Source organism: Bidens hawaiensis, unplaced genomic scaffold, assembly GCF_021521415.1.
Source record: "Bidens hawaiensis isolate Kalapana, Puna unplaced genomic scaffold, B.hawaiensis_p1.1 tig00029330_1, whole genome shotgun sequence".
NCBI lineage: Eukaryota > Viridiplantae > Streptophyta > Magnoliopsida > Asterales > Asteraceae > Bidens > Bidens hawaiensis.
The window spans coordinates 35,962-57,270 of record NW_027494851.1 but is presented as its reverse complement, the minus strand read 5'-3'; the positions used below and the strand labels follow the sequence as shown (position 1 = coordinate 57,270).

Below are 21,309 nucleotides of genomic sequence, written 5' to 3'. Positions count from 1 at the left end.
AGCCGCCGCGGTCGCCGCCGCGGAATCTGCAGCAAAAGTAACCGCCGGCTCAGTGAAAGATGCGGTAAAAATGGCACTGACAGCCGGCGGTGACGTCATCACAGCTGGAACAGTCGGCTCAACGGAGTGAGCAACTGAACCAGTGGAAGCAGGCGCAGGCGCAGCCGCCTGGGTCGTCGCCTCAGGTAGGCTGACCAAGCCTACCGTCATGGGCGGAGGGGTACTCCTCTGCGCTCCACCCTGGAATGCGTCAACATCCACGCCTGCACAAAGAAGAAGTGTTAATGATATTAAGCTATGAAGTTAAAGATAAAGGAAGTTTGTACTTACGGGTTTTCTTGAGCCTAAAAGTGCGGACAGGCGGGAATGAACCCGATGGAGCCGGCCTCTTCACGCCGGTCACCGTTGTCATCCTAGGCTCTCCGGAGGTGACAGTCGCAGCCTCCGGAGCGGTGGTCTTATCACCACCGGGGTTCCCCGCCACCTCCTCGCTCTCGGCCTCTGAGTCAGACCGAGGCACTGGATCGGCAGTGGAGGCCACCTTCTCCTTCCCCTTCCCGCCGTCAGCCTTCTTCTTCCGCACCAACGGAGGATCATCTGCGGATTCCTCATCAGAACATACGATTAGAGGAATTCCAGCAGAGGTTTCAACATTGAGGGGTCGAGGGATGAATAGCGCCTTACCTGGCCGCCTGGCGCTCAGGATCTCGTGGCCTAGCGGGTAGACCTCCACGAACCGATCCGCCGTTTGCTCTAGGATGGGCAACTCGTTCTCGTCTAGAGCGCGAGTAACCATCCGAGCGGGACCGTCAGCCTCCCGCGGGTACATGAGCGACTGCAAGTCGTTCCCCTCTGAAATAAACAGGAAAGAAGTTAGAAGAGATTCTAAATTAACAAAAAGAAACAGAGCATACCGTAAGGAACAGAGTTCGAACCGTATTCAAGGACGATTGGGATCTTTTGCGCATCCACATCCTTCCACACCCGGCTCATCCCCAGCATCACCATCCCGGACTCCGCAAACCGGTAAACCGGAGATTGGACTCGGGATATCTTCGCAAACCATTCCGCCTCCTGGTAGTTGGAGGCGTGAAGGCTGGGAAGTGCTTGCCCATTCTTGAATTTCATGGCAAGGGGGATGGCGCGAGCGGAGATGTAGAAGAACTCCCGCTTCCACGAGCGAAGACTGCGCTCGGTTACGCAAATCTTCAAACCCTTGATTCGGGTTATCAGCGTATACCACCCCTGGATGCACCTCCAAGAGTAGAAGGTCATCAGGCGGTCAACGAGGGGCTCAATGCCCAGAATCCGGCACACCCACTCGAAGTGGCGAATCTTCGCAATCGCCATCGGGTGCACCTCGGTCAGGTGCACACCGTGCCTCTCCAGGACACGGTCCACAAACTTTGTCAATGGGAACCTAAGATTCCCATAAACAAAGAATGCAGCATATACCCCGATCTTGCCTCTGGGGGCATCATACACCGTCTGATGGGGTTCAGGAAACTCAGGCTCGAGAGACTCGAGCATGAACTTCCTGACGATGTACTGATACAGATCGACAGACAGAGCACACTGGCACTCGCCAGCAGTACTCTTGTCATCGGCAAACCCCCCAGCCTCCTGGGCTGTAGATTCGAGATCACGAGAAGACATCTTGCAGATGAAAGAAGAAAACGATTTCAAGAGAATGCTTGCCTGAAAAGGTGAGTATTCGCCGGAAATCGTTTTGAAGATGAAGAGAAAAGTGAAAGTGTGGATTACAAAGAACCCTCTCCCCCTTTATATACTAATCGCAATTAATGCGATGAATTTAATGCGGAGGAGAGAGAAATCGAAGGTGCAATGAAACTATGACACGTGGCAAAAAGCAAGCTGGCAACAGCTGTTGAAAGGACGCGTACCATTAATTTCGCGGCCACGCGCCCGAAAAATCGCGCCCACGCTCCTGAAAAAGCTTCTGGAATGACCATGTACTGTCACGTCACAATAACTTCCTGCACGTCCAGACACAGTCAGAAGAAACCGTCGCACGACGTTTCAGAGGTTTGGACTGCTCTTATCCTTTCACCAACTCTTCGAATTTCAAAAAAATTCAAAAAGATTCAAAAGTAAGCGGGAAAATACCCCTTACCTTGGCAACCAAGTAACCAAAAGACGGGTGCGGGTACAGTGTTAAGGCAAAATCCTTCACATACTTAGTACCTACAGGGAATTGAAGCCAAGAATACCTCGGCAACCAAGTAACTATAAGACGGGTGCGGGTACAGTGTTAAGGCAAAACCCTTCACATACCTAGCACCCGCAGGGAATTGACACCAGGAATACCTTGGAAGTAAAGTAACCGTAAGACGAGCGCGGGTACAGTGTAAGGCAAAACCCTTCACATACCTGGCGCTCCGCAGGGAATTGAAACCAAGAAGGATCTTCTGGGCAATGCTTGCGGAAACGGAAATAACATCCCCGCATAGCGGGAACGTCGAGAACTACATTGTTTGAAGCTCCAGGATGGAATTGGTGGTTTTAACATAATTGATCACTATGTTCAAAACTACCAAAACCTCATGGAGAATCCACACAAGTGGGACTCAACGCTCCTGACCTGCGAGGAGGTCACAGACCTACCCGCATCATACCCAAAGACCAAGCAGGAAAGTCGGGAATTTCTGCAAGTGACAAGGACTTCCACGGGAAGAATCCCCATGGAAAACCTTAAAAAACCCTTTTCAAAACCCTTTGCTTAAGTCCAAAAGTTCACCTCACTTTATTAAACATTCATGAGAAGAACATTGGACTGGGGGGACTTGAAGAGGTAGGTCCCAGCAGAGCCCAGTTGGACCCGCAAGACTCACCTTGAAGAGAGACGTCTGCGCAGAAACCAACTGGATCCGCAGGACCCACCATGCTCAGAGACGTGATGTCCTTACGCGCAGTACGCAAGCTGTTCCCGCAGGAAATGCCTCCCAATGGTGAAGGACTCTGCCTGTTCCCGCAGCTGCGGATACAAGCCATCAGGGAAGGCCACCCGCGCAGCAAGGCTACACGCACAAGGCACTTAGCTCTCAATCATTCAGTGTCACCTGAAGGAATGAGCAAAGCTGGGAACAATCCCGCACAAAGGCGGGAGGGGGAATACTCCCGCCCAACTAAGCCAGTCCGTACGATACGGGAAGATCTTCTGTACTGTACCTGACGAGGTATGGGCAAAAGATCTGACCAAAGATACGACAGCTTATTGACAACAGTATGGCGAGCAGCATGCTCCTGTACTGTATGTCACTATTAGCCGCTGCCTACTCACCAACTCCTGTCATACCACGTGCATAGCCGGCAGTTGGTGGAAAAGGAATAGTACACAGCAGGCCTGGTCACTGTCAGCCGCTGCCTACCCACCAACTACCAGCAGGGCACGTGCGTAGGCCACAGTTGGTGGAACAGGAATACTATTCAGCCGGCCACACCTCCTTGGAAACCTACCTTCGGCTATAAATACCCCAAATGGTATGATCATCTCATCTTATCATATTATCATCATAATATACCTGATATCTGCTCTAGCAATCTCTTAATATACATTTATATTTAAAGAGCAATCTAGTCTGATTCTCACGCCGGAGGGTGGTCACAAGGAGGAACCCCCCCCTTCTCAGTGACAAGCTCACGGTCTGTTTTGCAGGTTATCAGAAGAACCATCTTTGCTGGGTCTAACCCCTCGTGGGAAACATCTATCTAACCCACAGGTTACCCGTAATCTGCCCGGGGTCTGGTTAGTGTTTCTTCAACTTAGTTATCCTTTTGTCATCTTTGTAAACAGGCGACGTGGTACTTTGATTTGATATATCTATGGTTAATTAAAGGGAAAAAAATGGTCGTAATACTTATTTTAATAATTTAAATAATGTGTAGTAAAAATCCATGAGCAAGTATTTTTAATTATTTTGATTGACGTGTTTTATCTAGACACATTTTGATTTTTGTAGGGTCACTTCTAATAGGAGCCACAGAACTATGAAAGCAAATATATCAACATCATTACCTAATGGAAATATTGGACCTTCTTTATCATAATAATTAAATCCATATTCTGTGCTCCTTTTATTTTAACAGTCTTTTTCTAATTGGTGAAATAGCTTTTAGTTTTATTTTGATATTTTGATCCATAACATAACTAAATTGATCTTCGTGATACACACATTTAATAATTAATACCAAACATATAAAATATCATATCATATATATTTTTAAAATTTGCAACGATGGATACCATCTTCACGTGATTATTTGTGGTTTATGACGAATTCATGCACACTGTGTGGCTACCAGCTTCATGGTCTATATAATATTCCGCTTTTCATACAAATCAATATTGTTTACTTTATAAGAACTTACACATTATCTGGTTCATTGGATATAAACTTTGAGAATGTCACTTTGAATTTGCTCCCACCCAATCATGCTTAATTGTAAAGCGTTCATCTCACTATCTCTGTAATCTAAAACCAATATGCTCAAAACATGTATGTTTGAGTTCGGGGATTTCTTATGAACCTATGATCTTAATCTGTTGTCTATTATCTGTTCTCTTCGGATACATGACCGACTTGCATGCGTGTGTGTGTGTTTGCTTACATATTAAGGTTCTTGAAACTACACTTGTATGTTTTTGGGTTTAAATGAGGTTTTAGTTCTAATAATTAGTAAACCAAGCACATTAAAAATGAAATTTAGATTACAGTTACGTTGCAAACCAAACGCATCCTTAAAACACAACACCCATATATAAAATCTTGTTATATGTCAATTTAAGACATTCTGATAAATATTTGTGGAAATTAAACAGTACTATGTTTATCATAGAAATTAAACAAAATACGATTTTAACTACTAAGTGACTATTACAAACAATTAATATTTTCCCACACCAACAAAATCCATTTTCATACTGAATCGTCAACTGGATCATGTCATAGTTTACCTTAATCAATTTTTTCATTCGTTGTTTATGCTACATATATGTTTAAACAATTAATCTTAATACATTATTCTTAAATTAATAAGGTAAAATAAATAAATATATATACCTGAATTGATTTAAATAAAAGTATACATGCATAATAATCATATAACGTGGGACCTGTAATAGTAAAAAAGAAAATAAAAAATCGATGAAAATAGTTAGATTGCCTTCCCTCTATATGATTGGGTCACTCGAGTTGCTGCAAAACCCTTAAGAGTAGCTTCACCATTTCCTCAAGGGTTACACTCTCTCATACATCATTTTAAACCCTCATTGTAACCACCACTTTCAAGCTTGTCCACAACAAAAATCTTGACTAGACAGACGTATTATATATATCTAGAGAGAGAACGAAGGATTAATGGCGGAGACGACGGCTATGGTGGTTGGTGAAGTAGTGCCATGCATGTTAATGGCGTTTATGGAGTTTTGTAACATCGGATTGACCATCTTGGCTAGCACTGTCTTGTCCAAAGGGCTAAGTCCCTTCGTGTTCGTCGTCTACACCAATGCACTTGCTTCCATCCTTCTCCTCCCCTATAACACATTCATCGTTACCAGAAACAAGTTCGCTTCTTAACTTATAATTTCTCATAACTAACAAACATATTACATGTTGTGTTGAGTCATTAAGAGGCCTAACCGATAAAAGATAGCCTTTGAGTCGGTCAGCATGTTTATATATCTTAATTAAGATTTATTTTTAAGTGACTTAAACACATCATGCCTCTGGCTGATTCTAACGTGTGTGTGTGTGTATTTACATTAAGAAACACAATTAATCGTTCTTTGTTATGATCTCAGATCTACATACATCTAGCTAGTTAGATCGATCTTGATCATAACAATGCATGCATGGAGAATATATTAATAACTAGCTTCATAATACTAATGGTTGGCTTTATATATTGTTATCTTGCAGGAAAGACGAACTTATAGGATCGTTTCTTCTTCTTGGTTTCGTGGGGTTTGTATTCTATCTCCATCTCGCTTTTCTCATTTCTAACTTGATAAACGTTACAATTAGCAATGAATATTCTTATGCATTCCATATTCCAACTAATTACGAAATTTAAAGAGTCTAAATCCATAACTTAGGATTAACGTACTAATGGGAGGTTTTGTTTTGTTGTAGGGTGACGATGGCACAAAATCTAGCGTTTGTTGGATTGACATACAGTTCTCCGATTGTTGCTATTGGAATGACTTGTTTAATTCCATCTATTTCCTTTATTCTCGCCCTTCTTTGTAGGTGTGTTTACTTTATTTGGATATCTTAAAATAAACAAATCCACATTTCTTAGATCATTAAACCTTTTTAGAAGATGAACAAAAGCTAGAGATTATCAATCACACGCATACTTATCATAATAGTTCATCTATAATTATGTGAGAGAGATCTCTAATTTTTATAAAAGGTTGTAAGTGGTTGTGAGAAGAGGAGAAAAACAAAAATTTAAAGAGATGAGTAAATATGAAATGAACACTGTTTATCATCTATTTATTTTCTAATATATCTGAAAGTGGTTGTTAGTGGGAGAGATCAAAAAAATAATGATAAAGATGTTCAAAAATATTACTTGATTGTATATAAGAAAAAATATATAATATATTTAGTGTAATTATAGCTAGGGGTGTTTATGGTGGAGTTTTGATGGTTTTTAAGTCAAACCGAAGCCAAACCGTTAGAAATTTTGATTATCAAAAACCGAAATAAACCGTTAAAATTTAAAACCGAACAAACCGAACCGTTGCTAACGGATTGTTCCGGTTTGGTTTCACAGTTTGTGCTTTATATAAAATTCACAATAACAAAAATACAAAAGTTATTCAAATAAATAAAATATGATGCCCAAACACAAGTCATAGGATATGGGTCTTGATAAAGTGAAATTGTTCAAACCTATTTAGTTTATATATTATTTATATATTAATGTTTAAATTTATTTGTCGATGGTATATATGTCGTTAAACATCACTTATTTATTTAACACAATATAAAATGGAGAACGGCACGAAAATTAGATTCAGAACTGGTGGCTCCCAAAGCACCATGGAAAGACAAACTGACGTCACTTTTGTTTGGCCTCTCATGTGGTCGTGAATCAATCAAGGCATGCATTAAAAACGCAAAGAAAATGACGTATTTCAAGTTGATTAAGTTAATTAAAAACTTGTCTATTATCGTATTTATGAAAGTTCTTTGGCTTAGGCCTAGTGGTTCAACATGTTGGATAAACTCTTGGTCTTCATAAAAGGCATGCATTAAAAATTTAAATCACGTATAGATTATAGATTAAAAAAATTACAAATGTGTAATATATGAGTAAAGTTACAAACTTTCTGTTCTTAGAAAAATATAAATTAATCATCGTATTTGTAGAATACTTGTAGTCTTGTACTATCAAGTATGTCTTAATTAAGATTTAAGATATCAGAATCTATAAAGATCGGTGACGGTGTTTGATGAATTTGTTAATTACAATACATTAGTTTGAGTTTATTGTAGTTTATTGAAATGCTATAATTATATACATATATACCAAAATGACATATGGTCTAGGTGGTGGATAAATTATTGACTTTTCAAGTGGTGAATGGTTAAATCCTACGGGTGACAAAAATAAAAAATAAAAAATAAAAAAGTTGTTAAAAAAATCTAAATGTTAAGGATCATTAACTCATTATTAATTATTAATAGGAAGACAAAGGTTGATTTGAGAAGTTCAAGCAGTCGAACAAAATTGATGGGTACGCTAATATCAATCATGGGAGCTATGTCGATGATGCTTTATAGGGGTCCAGTGGTGAAGGACCCTTCAACACGTCTTCAACTGGCTACTCCTCGATTCTTTGTATTCTTATCTAGAAATGAAAATTGGCTTCTTGGTTGTAGTCTTTTCGCATCCGCGTCATTATGTTACTCGATATGGAACATTATTCAGGTGCACAATCCAAGATTTTCTCTTTAAATATGTTATACCAATGGATAAAATTCTTAGCAACATATATATTGGTCGCAGTGAACCCATGAACATAGAATATTGATCATTAAGCATACATGTATTTTATTGTTGTCAGGTGAAAACTCTTGAAAAATGTCCGGACGTAATGACAATGGCTTCTAGTTATAGCTTATTTGGCACATTTCAATCCGCTTTGCTTGCTATCATATTAGAAAGAGACCCAAATGCTTGGAGGCTACAATTCGACATGGGACTCCTTGTCATCATCTTAACGGTAATTAGCAATCTTAGTTACTGTGTCATTATTTACGTGTTTGTTTATTTCATCATAAAACCGCAATTTAAGTTGTGTTTAATATCCAAATAGGCTATATTCGGAAGTCTAATAAAAAGTCATGTACATATATGGTGCATAAGAAGAAAAAGTCAGTTTTATGTTACCATGTTCAAGCCTCTTGGAGTTCCAATTGCTGGCATGTTTGGTTGTGTTTTCTTTGCTGAAACATTTCATTACGGAAGGTACGTACGTGCACAATACTAAATTAATTAAGATTACATCTAAACCTACTTTTTATCTCTCTTTGAACCAAAATTACTATAAGTCAAGCTATACGTACACCACGAACATGCTAACCACCCTCCGTTGACATATTATACAAATGGTACGTGTCAAACATACCGTATGGGGGTTATATGAGGTCATAATACTAACACGTCATACTGGCAATAATGTAATTATACGGTTCATTTGAGGGGGTGTTCATACAAATAAATAAATGTCGTATGAGGACTGAGGTGTAGACTAACATAGAAAATAACTAACGTGACGGAGCACACCACTTTATACTACTCGTATGGAGATTAGGGTGGTGTGGCACCCTTGCTAATTTTCAATTTGTGAATGCAGCTTGATGGCCGCAGCGATATCTGGAATTGGATATTACGTAATGATGTGGGGTCAAATTAGAGAGGATGAAAGTAAGAGGGGCAAAGCCGATCTTTTGGAAGAAAAAGTCTCTCTTTTGCAACAAGAAGACCATGTTTAATGTAGAGGGGATTTAATGTAAATATATATGTATAGACACAAGGGTGCATTTTAGATGCCCTATGAGCATGTATCATATTAAATGTACATTGCCATACCTTTCCTACTACAATCGTGGTTTCTAAGGTTTGCACATGTTTTCTTATTTGTTGTCACATGTAATTATTAAAAATATTTTATAACTATTGTTGCTTTTGGTGTGTTTGATGATACAAGACGCAAACCTGTTATATGAAAATTCACCACCTATAAAACAAAATTTAAAAAATAAAATAAATTTGGGTCATGACAACAGTCGGCCCATTGGATCGATGCCATGTTTATCTGACGAGTATGGGCCAGACAAAATATATCTTTTTCATTTGATTTGATTTCATAAATAGCTTGATAGAAGTTTTTAGTTAATAATCATGCATCTAAAAGATTAGTTAAACTTATCATCAATACCACCGGCATCTTATTAATTACATTTGAAGAATATATTAGTTCTTTCAAGATAAAAAACAGGAAAACTAAAGTACAATAGAATATTTAAGAGGTGAAAGCACTACTCCTGCCTGCACTCATTCAAACCTTTTTGCTTTGAATCATATTCTTATTCTGTTGGAATGCTACATATGAGTAATGACACCCCAACCCCTATCTAGTATCTGCATACTTATAAGATAATGATGTTCGTTACTTGCGAGAAAACAGTCACTTATCAATCGATAGCTAATTATTATATTTATTAGCGTATAAACTTGTAAACTTTTAAAATATCATCACACATTATGTAAAATGAGGGAATTCTTCATTAAATCAAATAAGTATGTGAAAGACCAACACGGCTTTTAGTGAACACATATGCAAGCTAATCTGAGTACGAATATGAGACAAGTGCATTAAGCCATCTATCCTGACATTTTCCCTTGCACAAAATGATTGTTTAACTCAATGTGCTTTAGTTTATAGAATAACATGAACATAAACAAACAAACAAACATTTGAAGTGCAATATCGATCACTAGCAAGAAAGAAATTTCATCAATAAATCTATATACAAGCTAGCTAGGACAACATCTTTTGTACTTGGGTATTCATTGTTGCCTAAACGTGCTTCAATTTTCTAGACATTTGTCTGAGATAATTATATTTCTTGCAAGATTACTTTTTTATTTATTAAAAGTTTTTTTTTTCTTAAAGGTAAAATTCAGTTTCTTCGTTTGAAGAAAATACATTTAATTATTTATGCAATGTGTTGGGTAGCAACTAGCAAGCACATCCCATTGGTTAATTAAGATGGTAGTATTGGGCTGGTTCTGCTGCATGAGTACTCGTACGAACTGAGACGACTAAAAGTTGACAGACAGAGAGATGCTCTTCTGCTTTTCTTTCTTTCTTTCTTTAAACCACCCTAAAAAGAGAAAGAATCCTCTTCTCTTCTCTTCTCTTCTCTTCTCTTCTTCATAAAGTATGTATTTTTCATTTTGATTCTCATTTATCTTTCTTTTATTTTTAATAAAATAAAACTAGTTGTCTTGTTCAAGGAAGGAAGAAGAAGAAGATTAGTAAAAGAAAAGGATGGCAGCAGGAGGAGCAGCAGCACCACCTAAACAAGATGATCAGCAGCCACACCCTGCTAAAGATCAGCTTCCTAATGTCTCTTACTGCATCACCAGTCCACCACCATGGCGTATGTCTCATCTTTATTATTATTATTATTATTATTATTATTATTATTAATATTATTATTATTATTAACCTTTTCTTTTCTTTTTTATTTTATTTTTCTTCTTCCTTTTAATCAAGATGATACATGTTGTGTGTTTATTAGCAACCCCTTAGCATTATAGATGCTGTTAGTGTTAATTGGCATGTTATTAATTTGATTTATTATATATATATATATATATATATATATATGCAGCTGAGGCAATACTCTTAGGTTTCCAACATTACCTTGTGATGCTTGGAACAACAGTTCTCATTCCAACTACTCTTGTTCCTCAAATGGGCGGAGGCAATGTAACAACAACTCTTATAACTCACACTCCCCCTTTTTTTATTTTTTATTTTTTTGTTTTGTTAATTTAATTCATTTACATGACTTGGTTAAACTCTTAGGAAGAAAAGGCCAAGATGATTCAAACACTTCTCTTTGTTGCTGGTTTGAATACATTCACCCAAACACTTTTCGGGACACGCTTGCCCGCTGTCATTGGAGGATCATACACTTTCGTTCCTACTACAATCTCAATCATATTAGCCGATCGATATAGTGACATTGTCGATCCTCAAGAGGTGCTCATACAATCAATCAATCAAGCTTTTATAAAACACATATATAGCAGCCTTTCAGATAATATTAAACCAACATCTTGATCATTATTTAGAAATTTGAGAGGATTATGAAAGGGACCCAAGGCGCTCTTATCGTTGCGTCAACTCTTCAAATCGTGCTTGGTTTCAGTGGACTTTGGCGTAACGTCACACGGTTAGTTATGAATCCTGTTTCTTACAAATTCTGTTTTTTATTTGAGTATTCATATTTTCATAGTTCGGTTTATACAACTTCAGGTTCATGAGCCCGTTGTCTGCAGTTCCATTGGTTGCTCTAACCGGTTATGGATTATACGAGTTTGGTTTTCCCTTGGTACGCATATGTCTATAAACGAATGCTGCTTATTATGCCTAACAATATTATTTTATACACTTAAATGATTTTCTGTAGGTTGCTAAATGTGTCGAGATTGGACTGGCACAAATCGTTTTTCTGCTAATTTTCTCACATGTAATGTTCCTTAACAATATTCTACTCATTTTTAAGTCAATTTAGCTAACGGGCCAGACCGTTTTTCTGCAGTACATACCACATCTTATGAAGGGAAAAAGCCCTGTATACGACCGGTTTGCTGTTTTATTCTCGGTGGTAATCGTGTGGGTATATGCCCACATGCTAACTGTTGCTGGGGCCTACAAAAACACGTCTGACAAAACTCAACTAAGTTGTAGAACTGACCGCGCTGGAATCATAGGAGCAGCTCCTTGGTATATGTTGTCTTGTCAATTGTTTTTAACTTTGTTTTTACGGTATGATTAGAGAAGAAGTTGTATTATAGGATACGTGTTCCTTATCCGTTTCAATGGGGGGCTCCAACGTTTGATGCTGGTGAAGCTTTTGCTATGATGGCTGCTTCGTTTGTTTCTCTAGTCGAGGTTGTTTTATGTTTACTGTTTATGCTTTTCTATTACAAGATAACCGTCATTCTTTTATAAAGTTATTAAGTTTTTTATTTGTTGTTCGGCAGTCTACTGGTGCGTTTATTGCAGTGGCTAGGTATGCAAGTGCAACTCCTATGCCGCCTTCTATTCTTAGCCGCGGTGTTGGTTGGCAGGTACACGTTCAAATGAATATGCTTATTTTAACAGTTTGTTTAACTTATGGTTTTATATTGTTTTTTGGATTATAACTTATTGGTTTTATATTGTTTTTTGGATTATAACTTATTGGTTTTTCTGTTTTTGAAGGGAGTTGGCATTCTGTTATCGGGAATCTTTGGGACAGGAAACGGTTCATCTGTATCTGTGTAAGCTATACTTTTGGATGGTGGCAAAATAGACGGGTCACATGGGTTGGGAAACGAGTCGAAACGAGTTGTTTCTAGTACGGGTCAGGTTGACACAAACAGTTTTTGTCCATATTATTATAATAACTATGTTATTACAATAATAATCTAGTATTGTAAAATAAAACGAATTAGGCGGATGTAAGCTAAAATACACTTTGTTCAACTTTCAACCCGTTTCATTAGTTTCCTTTTCAGATAGTTATATAAATTCAACCTAAAAGCAATAACCCAAATTAACCGTAAACGGGTCGAAATTTGCTACCTTTAGTCTATTTCATAAAATGTATCAAGATTCATTTCCAAGATGATCCAATTTTCGAATGTGTGCAGTGAAAATGCGGGCTTACTTGGCTTAACGCGTGTTGGTAGCAGAAGGGTTGTGCAGATATCTGCTGGTTTCATGATATTTTTTTCCATTCTTGGTAATAAGCTAATAATAAATATTTTCTTCTACTTGTTTTTGTTTTAACATTCTTTTTCTTGATTTCTTGTTAACCGATATTAATTTGCAGGAAAATTCGGGGCCGTATTTGCATCAATTCCAGCACCTATTGTTGCAGCATTGTACTGTCTTTTCTTCGCCTACGTGGGTATGTATGCATTGAATTGAATAAAACTTTTTTTTTTTTGCTACTTGCATTTGGATGACTTTTTTCAAACTTTTGGACGAAAACAGGCTCGGCGGGTCTCGGGTTTTTGCAGTTTTGCAATCTAAACAGCTTCAGAGTAAAGTTTATTCTTGGATTCTCGATTTTCATGGGGCTATCGATACCGCAATACTTCAATGAGTACACTGCTATCAGGAGTTATGGTCCTGTCCACACAAAAGCTAGATGGGTAAGAAAGAATGAAACAGAAAGGTGTTGACTTTTGACTTTTGAGGTCAAAGTTTCTAACTTTCTATTTGTTTATGCAGTGGAATGATATGGTGAATGTGACATTCTCATCTGAAGCATTTGTGGGTGGATTATTGGCAATGTTTCTTGATGTAACTTTAAGACAGAAAGATACTGCAACAAGGAAGGACAGAGGGATGCACTGGTGGGACAAATACAGATCCTACAAAACCGATGCCAGAAGCGAAGAGTTCTACTCGTTGCCGTTTAACCTTAACAAGTTCTTCCCTTCAGTTTGATTCAAAGTCATCATCTTTTGTTGTTTCTTGACTCAGAATGATGCATAGGATAGTAGTTTGACTTTGACTTTGACCACTGGTTTATGATACTTTCTTGCATGTGTCATAGTTAAAAAGACTTTATTACTGTGATGTTGAGCTTGGATTCCAAATCTGGATAATGAATTGCTAAAGAATATTTTTAAAAATAAATTAGGAAAAAGGCAACAAGTGATGTGATATGAGGAGGGTGGCGTGCAAGATGGCCCTTGCTTTTGTCCCTATCGATTTATTCATATATACGTCTCTACCAAACCAATAATAGAATTTATAGTGGAGTTTATAAATAAAAATCTTCTGAATTATCAATGGACTATGTTATATAATTTTATATTCCAAATTATTTAATTTTAAAATATTTATTTCATGTTATTTATAAGCTTTGTTTATAATTTAAATGTTGCTTTGAAACACATATTTTGTGTATAAGACACCAATTATTGTATATTTGTATTGCATGTCTTGGAAAATAAGTTCTAACCATGTATAAAAGTATCAATACAAAATCTTATCATGATATGGTTCCTCAAGATGACATATTTGAATGATTTCCATGTCACAAAACCCTCATTTTAGTTTTTGTTTTCTTTTTAAAATATTAAATAAATCTATTTTTAGGTTGAAGATTAGAATTCTTTTTAAGAAGTTATCTTGCAAAAGTTATATAATTATTCAATGTTATTATACATGCAAGAGAAGCAATCGTGACCTGTTTTGAAATTGCGAGTTGCTTTTGGTAAAAGAAATTACATGAGTTTTTTTTTTAAGTTAATTCAAATTATATAATAGATCAACTTTAGATCAACTTTAGTACACTTTAATTAAACAAGACATAAGACATCGCTTATATAAAACTTGTTAACGAAAACATGTTCAAATAGACTAGCACCATCACATAGTCGGTTTTTTTTCTAAATAATAAAATAAATAACTTTTTGATACCAAGTTAGATTATTTTGAAACATCGTACCTATACCTTTTAGATGTTTGTTAGTTTTCATATGAACGATAGCTACTAGCTAGTGTGAAAATGCATGTAGTGGTTGGGCAATTTGATATGGTATGTGGATGTTACAAGTCAAGGCCCTCAAATGATGGTAATTGGTACCCCCTACAATCAAATATGATTTCGTTTTTTAACAATTATTATTTTTCTAGCATATATATGGCTTTGGTGATTATTTTGTAACATGATCAAATTTGTTAATTAAATAGTACTTCATTTGAATTGGTGTGCCTACAACACAATTATAGTCTCTCACAAACAAAGGCCCTCTTCCAACCATGACTAGTCCTTTTCCAAAATCAATATGTGGAACATAACACCTCACATGCCCATTACCTAAATTCTTAACCTTTTTGGGTTGCTTACACATTTAAAGTCAATTAAGTTTACATTAGAAAAAGTATGACATAATAATATGGTACTAAATCATAAAAGTAGTAAAGCATTATAATACAAGTTTTCTATAAATTTAATTAAAATGACAGAAATACTAGAAGGGCGTACTATTTGTTTTGCTAAATGTATCTTATATTTAAGCTTACAATAACTGGTTTAAAAAATAGATTACTTTTACAACATTTTATATTTTCACAATCTAATTAAATTATGTTTTACATCTCAGCTCACATACTCATCTATGCTACTCCTAAATATACTCAACAGTCCACAACGGAACTAGAACCCTCGATCTTTACAGGATAGAACATTTATAACACATCAAGATATCATTAGATTAAATGTCTTTATACTATGTTTTACACTTCAACACTCTATTGCATGAGTTGATAAAGAATATCATAAAACATAAGCATAAATTTTTTTGATGGTGTATGAATGCACTTTTCTCAATCAGATACCAACTCAACGTGATTCTAATCTAATGGTATTTGCTATAAGTTGTTAGGCTATAATATTTTAATAGATATGTGATGATATTTGATAATTTGACTTTCAAGATAGAAGTATAAAAAAGACAATTTCTCATTTTCTTACATTTTCCTTATGGATATATTATTATGCTTTCATTTTAATCTTGAATTATGTATGGGCAATAATAGTTAACTATAAAGGAGTGAGGGCCTACTAAAGAATTGAGAGATTGCCTTCTTTGAATGAGACCTCTTTTATTCACAATCTTATTATTTTAAACAAAATGTCCACGTACTCTAGATGTTTTTAAATCACTTATTAAAAAACTAATAATATCTTTATTCCTATTATAATAACAATTATTATTTCATAAGTTGATTTCAATAATATATGTGAATTATTATTGAAAAGAAAATCCAGAATATACATGTCTCGGACATTAATTTAGTACGCGTGATTAACATTTATGTGATGTTAAGTCACCCTTAATTGTATCTCTATTAATATTCATACATGACACCAAAATGATAGAAAACTTTACATGACGTGACATATTAATTTAATCAAATATTGATACAATACAATTTCTTAGAAATTTCCAATAGAATGAGCGATAAATGATATAATTCTTTTGATGGGTATACTTCCCATCCATCACAAGAGGTAAAAGCTTGTGATTGCAACATTTGTCGCCAATAGAAGTGGCTGTTTATCTGGTCATATCCAACTTTGTCAGGCATACGATAAGTATATCGTAATATAGTATGAGGTTGAGAAGAGGTTGTCATTGCTATTGACGATCTGTAGGTTTTCATGCTAGTAGGAATGACGACATCTTTAAAACCTCATACTATGTGATTGTCGTCAAAGCCGGATATGCTTGGAGAGGTTGTCATTTCCATCGACGACTCCCCAAGTGTTAAAATGGCAAAGTTTTGGGGTGTAAAACGTGAATTATTCTTCTAGTTGTGATGCTCAAAGTTACAATTACTAGTTGAATAAATACTTAGAAGTGTACTCCTTGAAATTCTTTTAATTGGTATGTTGTGGTTTAAAATATTTATTATTGGTTTGGAGTACTAGAGTAAAAGAAAAGAAAAGAAAAGAAAAAAAAGCAGATTTAGCCAAGGTAGGGTGTAAAACGTGAAGACTTGTGTTGTATAGATAAGGGAGGGAGGGAGGGAGGGAGGGAGGGAGGGTATAGAGAAAATAGACCTTCATCTCCTAATTTCTTCATTCTCATCTTCAATTCCTTTATATTTTATTCTTCTTCTAGCTTCATCATCTAAATACAAGAAATATTAATGGGTAACTGTCAAGCAGTAGATGCCGCTGCATTAGTTATACAACATCCAAATGGCAAGATAGAAAGAATGTATTGGTCTATCACTGCCAGTGAGGTTATGAAGTTAAATCCAGGACATTATGTTTCCATTATTATTCCAATACTGCCCGAAGATCATGATGATGATCATGGTAGTAGTAGTAAAACTGTCCGCTTTACACGCGTCAAGCTTCTCCGCCCGAGTGACACGCTTGTTCTTGGTCGAGCTTATCGTCTTATTACTACTCATGGTACTAATTACTAATTAGCTAGTTTATAAAGTAGTATAGTTTTTAAGAACTAATCTTATGTACATATATTATATATCTGATTTGCAGAGGTTATGAAGGTTGTACGAGCCAAAAAACATGCAAAGATGAAGAACAAACCTCCAGAGGATAATGAAAGCAGTTCAAGTGGTGATCATGAGACATCGGTGGATCAGGTATGTATCTATTTTTATCGATTAAAGATGGATGATACAGTAGATAGACTTAATGGTGTTAATTATTAATAATTTAGGTGGAGGGTCATGAAAGAATGTTCAGGCAAAGGTCTGGTTCTTCATCATCAATATTGGCTGCTTCAAGATCAAAATCATGGAGGCCTTCTTTGCAAAGTATCTCTGAAGCTACAATATGATGATTATATTAATTAACACTTTGCCTTGCTTCATCATATGTATGTATCTATGTATATTATTAATCTTGAGAAACACATGTTATTGTGAAAAACACAAAAACTAAAGTAATCGAACAAGAAAAAAAATGGCAACCGTGAATGTTTTTTTTTTTCTTTTTAATATTTTTTCATTTATTTATGTAGTTTTGCATTAATGTTATTTTGCAAACTCTAGTGTTTCAATAATGTGATATGAAAACAGGGATGTTTTAAGTGGAAGTACAATTACTTATGCAGTTGGTACAACACAATAGGTGAAAGTAATTGATGATTTTTTGATGAACAAGGGGATATAGAGAGATACAGCTTCTTCAGAGCTGTCAATAGATTATTCTGGGTAGAATGGTCATTTCATAGTCAATTATTGGTGTGTGTGTGTATCTATAATTAGGTGAGGGTGAGGGACAAATGAGGTACTTGTTTGTTAACTAAAACAAATGTATATCTAGTATAAAGTGTTCGTTTCAACAACATTAATCATATCAAATTCAAATGTAGTTACTAACCACTAAACATACTACCGATCAAAAGGACATTCATGTCCTTAATTCCCACCCTCTTAATTACATTCATTCTTGCTTGATCATTTGACTTGGTTATAGTTGACTCATAAGTCAAGACGAGCTGATCATAAATAAATTAAAAAACAAAGTTAATAAAGAACCACTCAAGTCCATTTATTATTAAACATGCATCCGGATAACTATAATATATGAAGTTCTTTGAACCACTTAAGATCATGAGTTTTGTAGTTGATCAGTGGGTGGTATTATGAGGAACGACTGATGTTCCACTCGAGTTAATTCACCAACAAATTTGAGTGAGCGCGGACCAGAGTATTGCTTTGTAACTAAGTTTGGGGAACAATTAGGAATGCCTTTAATAGAAAGTTTGAGTGTAATTTTGCGTAAGTGCGGGGACTTTGTTGTCGTACTTACAAACTTAAGGCTTTTGAGTTAGTTTTCTCCTATTATTGTTTAACAAGAATTGTATGGTTATAAATAAAGTTTATTTGTAATTTAGTAATCATCCCAATCAATAATACAATCAAGATTTAGACTTGAAAACTGATTGTCCTTTAAAAAGTATGGTGTTACATTTGTGATCCGGATGGTGGGGCTATTGGTGTCAATTTATGATACCACTCGAAACATTAACCCGTTTATGACCATTTAACCCTTATAATAAAAACCCATCAAGTTGATTAATACGTTTATAACTCAACTAGTACTTGTCACAGTGTATGTAATAAAATTTTACATCCGCAATTTATGGGTGGAAGGCTAGTCACAAACAGTCTAGTTGGGAAAGAAGAATGCAAATATAGTTGTTTTGTGTTATAATAAAAGGAGTAAGTTAGACAAATAAGTAGGCATATTTTGTAAGGAGTAAAATAGTTAGTCATGTAAGTGAAGATTAAAAACCACAGTTAATATTTCACATATAAGTTTTTAAAGTTAGACACATGGTGTGTTAGTTTTTCCAAAGTCGGTATATGTTTTACTTTATAAATAACGTTTGAAAGTAATCATGACGAGCCGAAGAGCGATTGACTTGCTTGTGCTTGGCTCATTTAGGAACGAAACGAAACCAAAATTGAATAGACAATTTTGTGAGGGGAAGGGGAAATAATGAGTTTTGAGAGAAAGGCTAGGGACCAACCTTATTATTATTATTATTATTATTATTATTATTATATGTAAGAAAATGCGAAAGAAAAGAAAACCTCCTTCCTTCGTTGGTGTGGTTTGGAGACATTAAGAAGAAGAAGAAGAAGAAGAAGAAGAAGAAGAAGAAATCTCCAACAATTAATTGGTACTTTTGGATATTTGTAGTTGGTTAATGATTGTGTGATAAGAATCGTTTTATATTTCTGGCTGGGATATAAATGAACAAATTATTATTATTAATATCAAGAATGACGACTAGTCTGAGGTGGTTTTCAATTTCATCTTCCAATTTGACTACCATACGAACATTTCATCAGGCGCCACTAAATAATAATAATAATAATAATAATAATAATAATAATAATAATAATTACGGAAGGAGATTTGGTGGTCTTACTGCTCTTCTCTTCTTCAAGTGCAAGCTGCTGCTGCTGCCGGTAATGAAGATAAGAAGAATAATAGTTTCTTTGTTGTACGGAAAGGGGATCTTGTTGGTGTCTACAACAACTTAATTGATTGCCAAGCTCAACTTGGATCTTCGGTACTATCCTATCCTCTTGTATTTGTTCATATTATTATACAACTTAATCAAACCTAACCTAACCTAACCATTCACCAAGGAAATGAATTTGTTTCATTTTGGCTCCCGAGTCTCTTTGCATTGGTGTGTTGTTAGCCGAATGAACTTCTTTGTTCATGTTTATTTATTAAACAAACGAACAGACAAACATTCAGTTCATTACTTAAAGCACACAGTAATCGTCAGATAATTAAATTACAATGCAACACAAACCCCCTTTTATTTGTTTTCATTGATGAGATGATAGGTATGTGATCCTCCCGTTAGTGTCTATAAAGGCTACGCCTTGCCCAAAGACACCGAGGCCTATTTGCGCTCTTATGGCCTTCAACAATGCTCTTTATTCTATCAGAGCAGCAGATTTGACAGACAATTTATTCGGTACCCTCATACCATGCCCTTTCCAGGTACTAACTACCATGCTCTTTATATCATTTTCGTGTTGTTTTGGTAATCGTTTAAAGTGAAAGAATTGTGCAGCATCCACTTGTTGACGAACCTGAAACAACATTTCTCCAAGTTTTCGGGTCACAAACTGGGTTAAGTTGGTATATCATAGTGTTGATGATTGATATTTATATTCTTCTTTAACTTTTGCTCATAATTTCCAGAATGCTTGTATTCTTGAGTTCGATGGTGCGTGCAAAGGAAATCCAGGACAATCTGGAGCAGGAGCGGTGCTACGAGCTCCTGATGGAAGTTTGGTATATATAGTGATAATAATAGTAAACATAATAAACCACACAATATTATCTTGACCTCCTGTTGTAACCTTGTTTTCGTTTTCTTGTAGATTTATAGATTGCGTGAAGGTTTGGGTGTGGCGACTAATATGTTGCAGAATATCGAGCCATGATTTTAGGGTTGAGATATGCTCTTAGCAAAGGTTTCACAAGTATACGTGTTGTAGGTGACTCTAAACTCGTTTGCATGCAGGTACCTGTTATTAGTTGTTATTTTTAAGAAAATGGCTGTTGGATGCTCTAGAGATAAAAAACTTGTTTGGTACAGATTCAAGGTCTGTGGAAAGTGAGGAATAAGAACATAATGAAGTGGTATGAAGAAGCAAAGAAATTGAAGGATGAGTTTCTGTTTTTTCAGATCACTCATGTCTTAAGGGTATGGTTACTTTTTCTTTGAAATATGTTTTGTTTTCGATTCGGTGGTTCATCTTTTAAAATTGCTTCTCTTTATATATATCGTATAAGGGCCAAAATATTAAGGCTTATTAAAAAATTAAATTGTTTAAACCCAACAAGATACTCCTTTTTATCAAAGCAAAAAAAAAATTTCGTCTTCGGCCAAAAAATTTTTAACCGTTCTCAGAGCCGGGCCTGTCTTCAATTCTTGGTTACCAAGAGAATA

General features: G+C 35.9%; 3 protein-coding genes and 1 long non-coding RNA gene across 4 annotated transcripts; all 4 read left to right on the top strand.

Annotated features, from left to right (window-relative positions):
• The first annotated feature begins 5,378 nt into the window (after positions 1-5,378).
• LOC143578765 (WAT1-related protein At1g70260-like) lies at positions 5,379-9,266 on the top strand. Its single transcript, XM_077062247.1, has 7 exons — positions 5,379-5,584; positions 5,940-5,984; positions 6,153-6,269; positions 7,719-7,962; positions 8,099-8,257; positions 8,351-8,502; positions 8,891-9,266. Exons 1-7 carry the CDS (start codon positions 5,379-5,381, stop codon positions 9,027-9,029), a joined length of 1,062 nt encoding a protein of 353 aa, XP_076918362.1. The 3' UTR covers positions 9,030-9,266.
• A 1,302-nt stretch (positions 9,267-10,568) lies between these two features.
• Positions 10,569-13,793, top strand: LOC143578748 (nucleobase-ascorbate transporter 6-like). Its single transcript, XM_077062230.1, has 14 exons — positions 10,569-10,703; positions 10,938-11,035; positions 11,135-11,311; positions 11,404-11,504; positions 11,588-11,663; positions 11,742-11,801; positions 11,874-12,058; positions 12,130-12,226; positions 12,319-12,405; positions 12,539-12,597; positions 12,970-13,061; positions 13,152-13,229; positions 13,316-13,476; positions 13,556-13,793. The coding sequence occupies exons 1-14, from the start codon at positions 10,592-10,594 to the stop codon at positions 13,772-13,774; spliced, it is 1,602 nt and encodes a 533-aa protein (XP_076918345.1). The 5' UTR covers positions 10,569-10,591; the 3' UTR covers positions 13,775-13,793.
• A 3,117-nt stretch (positions 13,794-16,910) lies between these two features.
• LOC143578764 (uncharacterized) lies at positions 16,911-17,670 on the top strand. The gene is made up of 3 exons (XM_077062246.1): positions 16,911-17,264; positions 17,352-17,458; positions 17,536-17,670. The coding sequence occupies exons 1-3, from the start codon at positions 16,994-16,996 to the stop codon at positions 17,653-17,655; spliced, it is 498 nt and encodes a 165-aa protein (XP_076918361.1). The 5' UTR covers positions 16,911-16,993; the 3' UTR covers positions 17,656-17,670.
• A 2,887-nt stretch (positions 17,671-20,557) lies between these two features.
• Positions 20,558-21,101, top strand: LOC143578763 (uncharacterized). The gene is made up of 3 exons (XR_013143328.1): positions 20,558-20,648; positions 20,738-20,880; positions 20,956-21,101. It is a non-coding gene; the product is annotated as an uncharacterized LOC143578763 (long non-coding RNA).
• Positions 21,102-21,309: the final 208 nt, after the last annotated feature.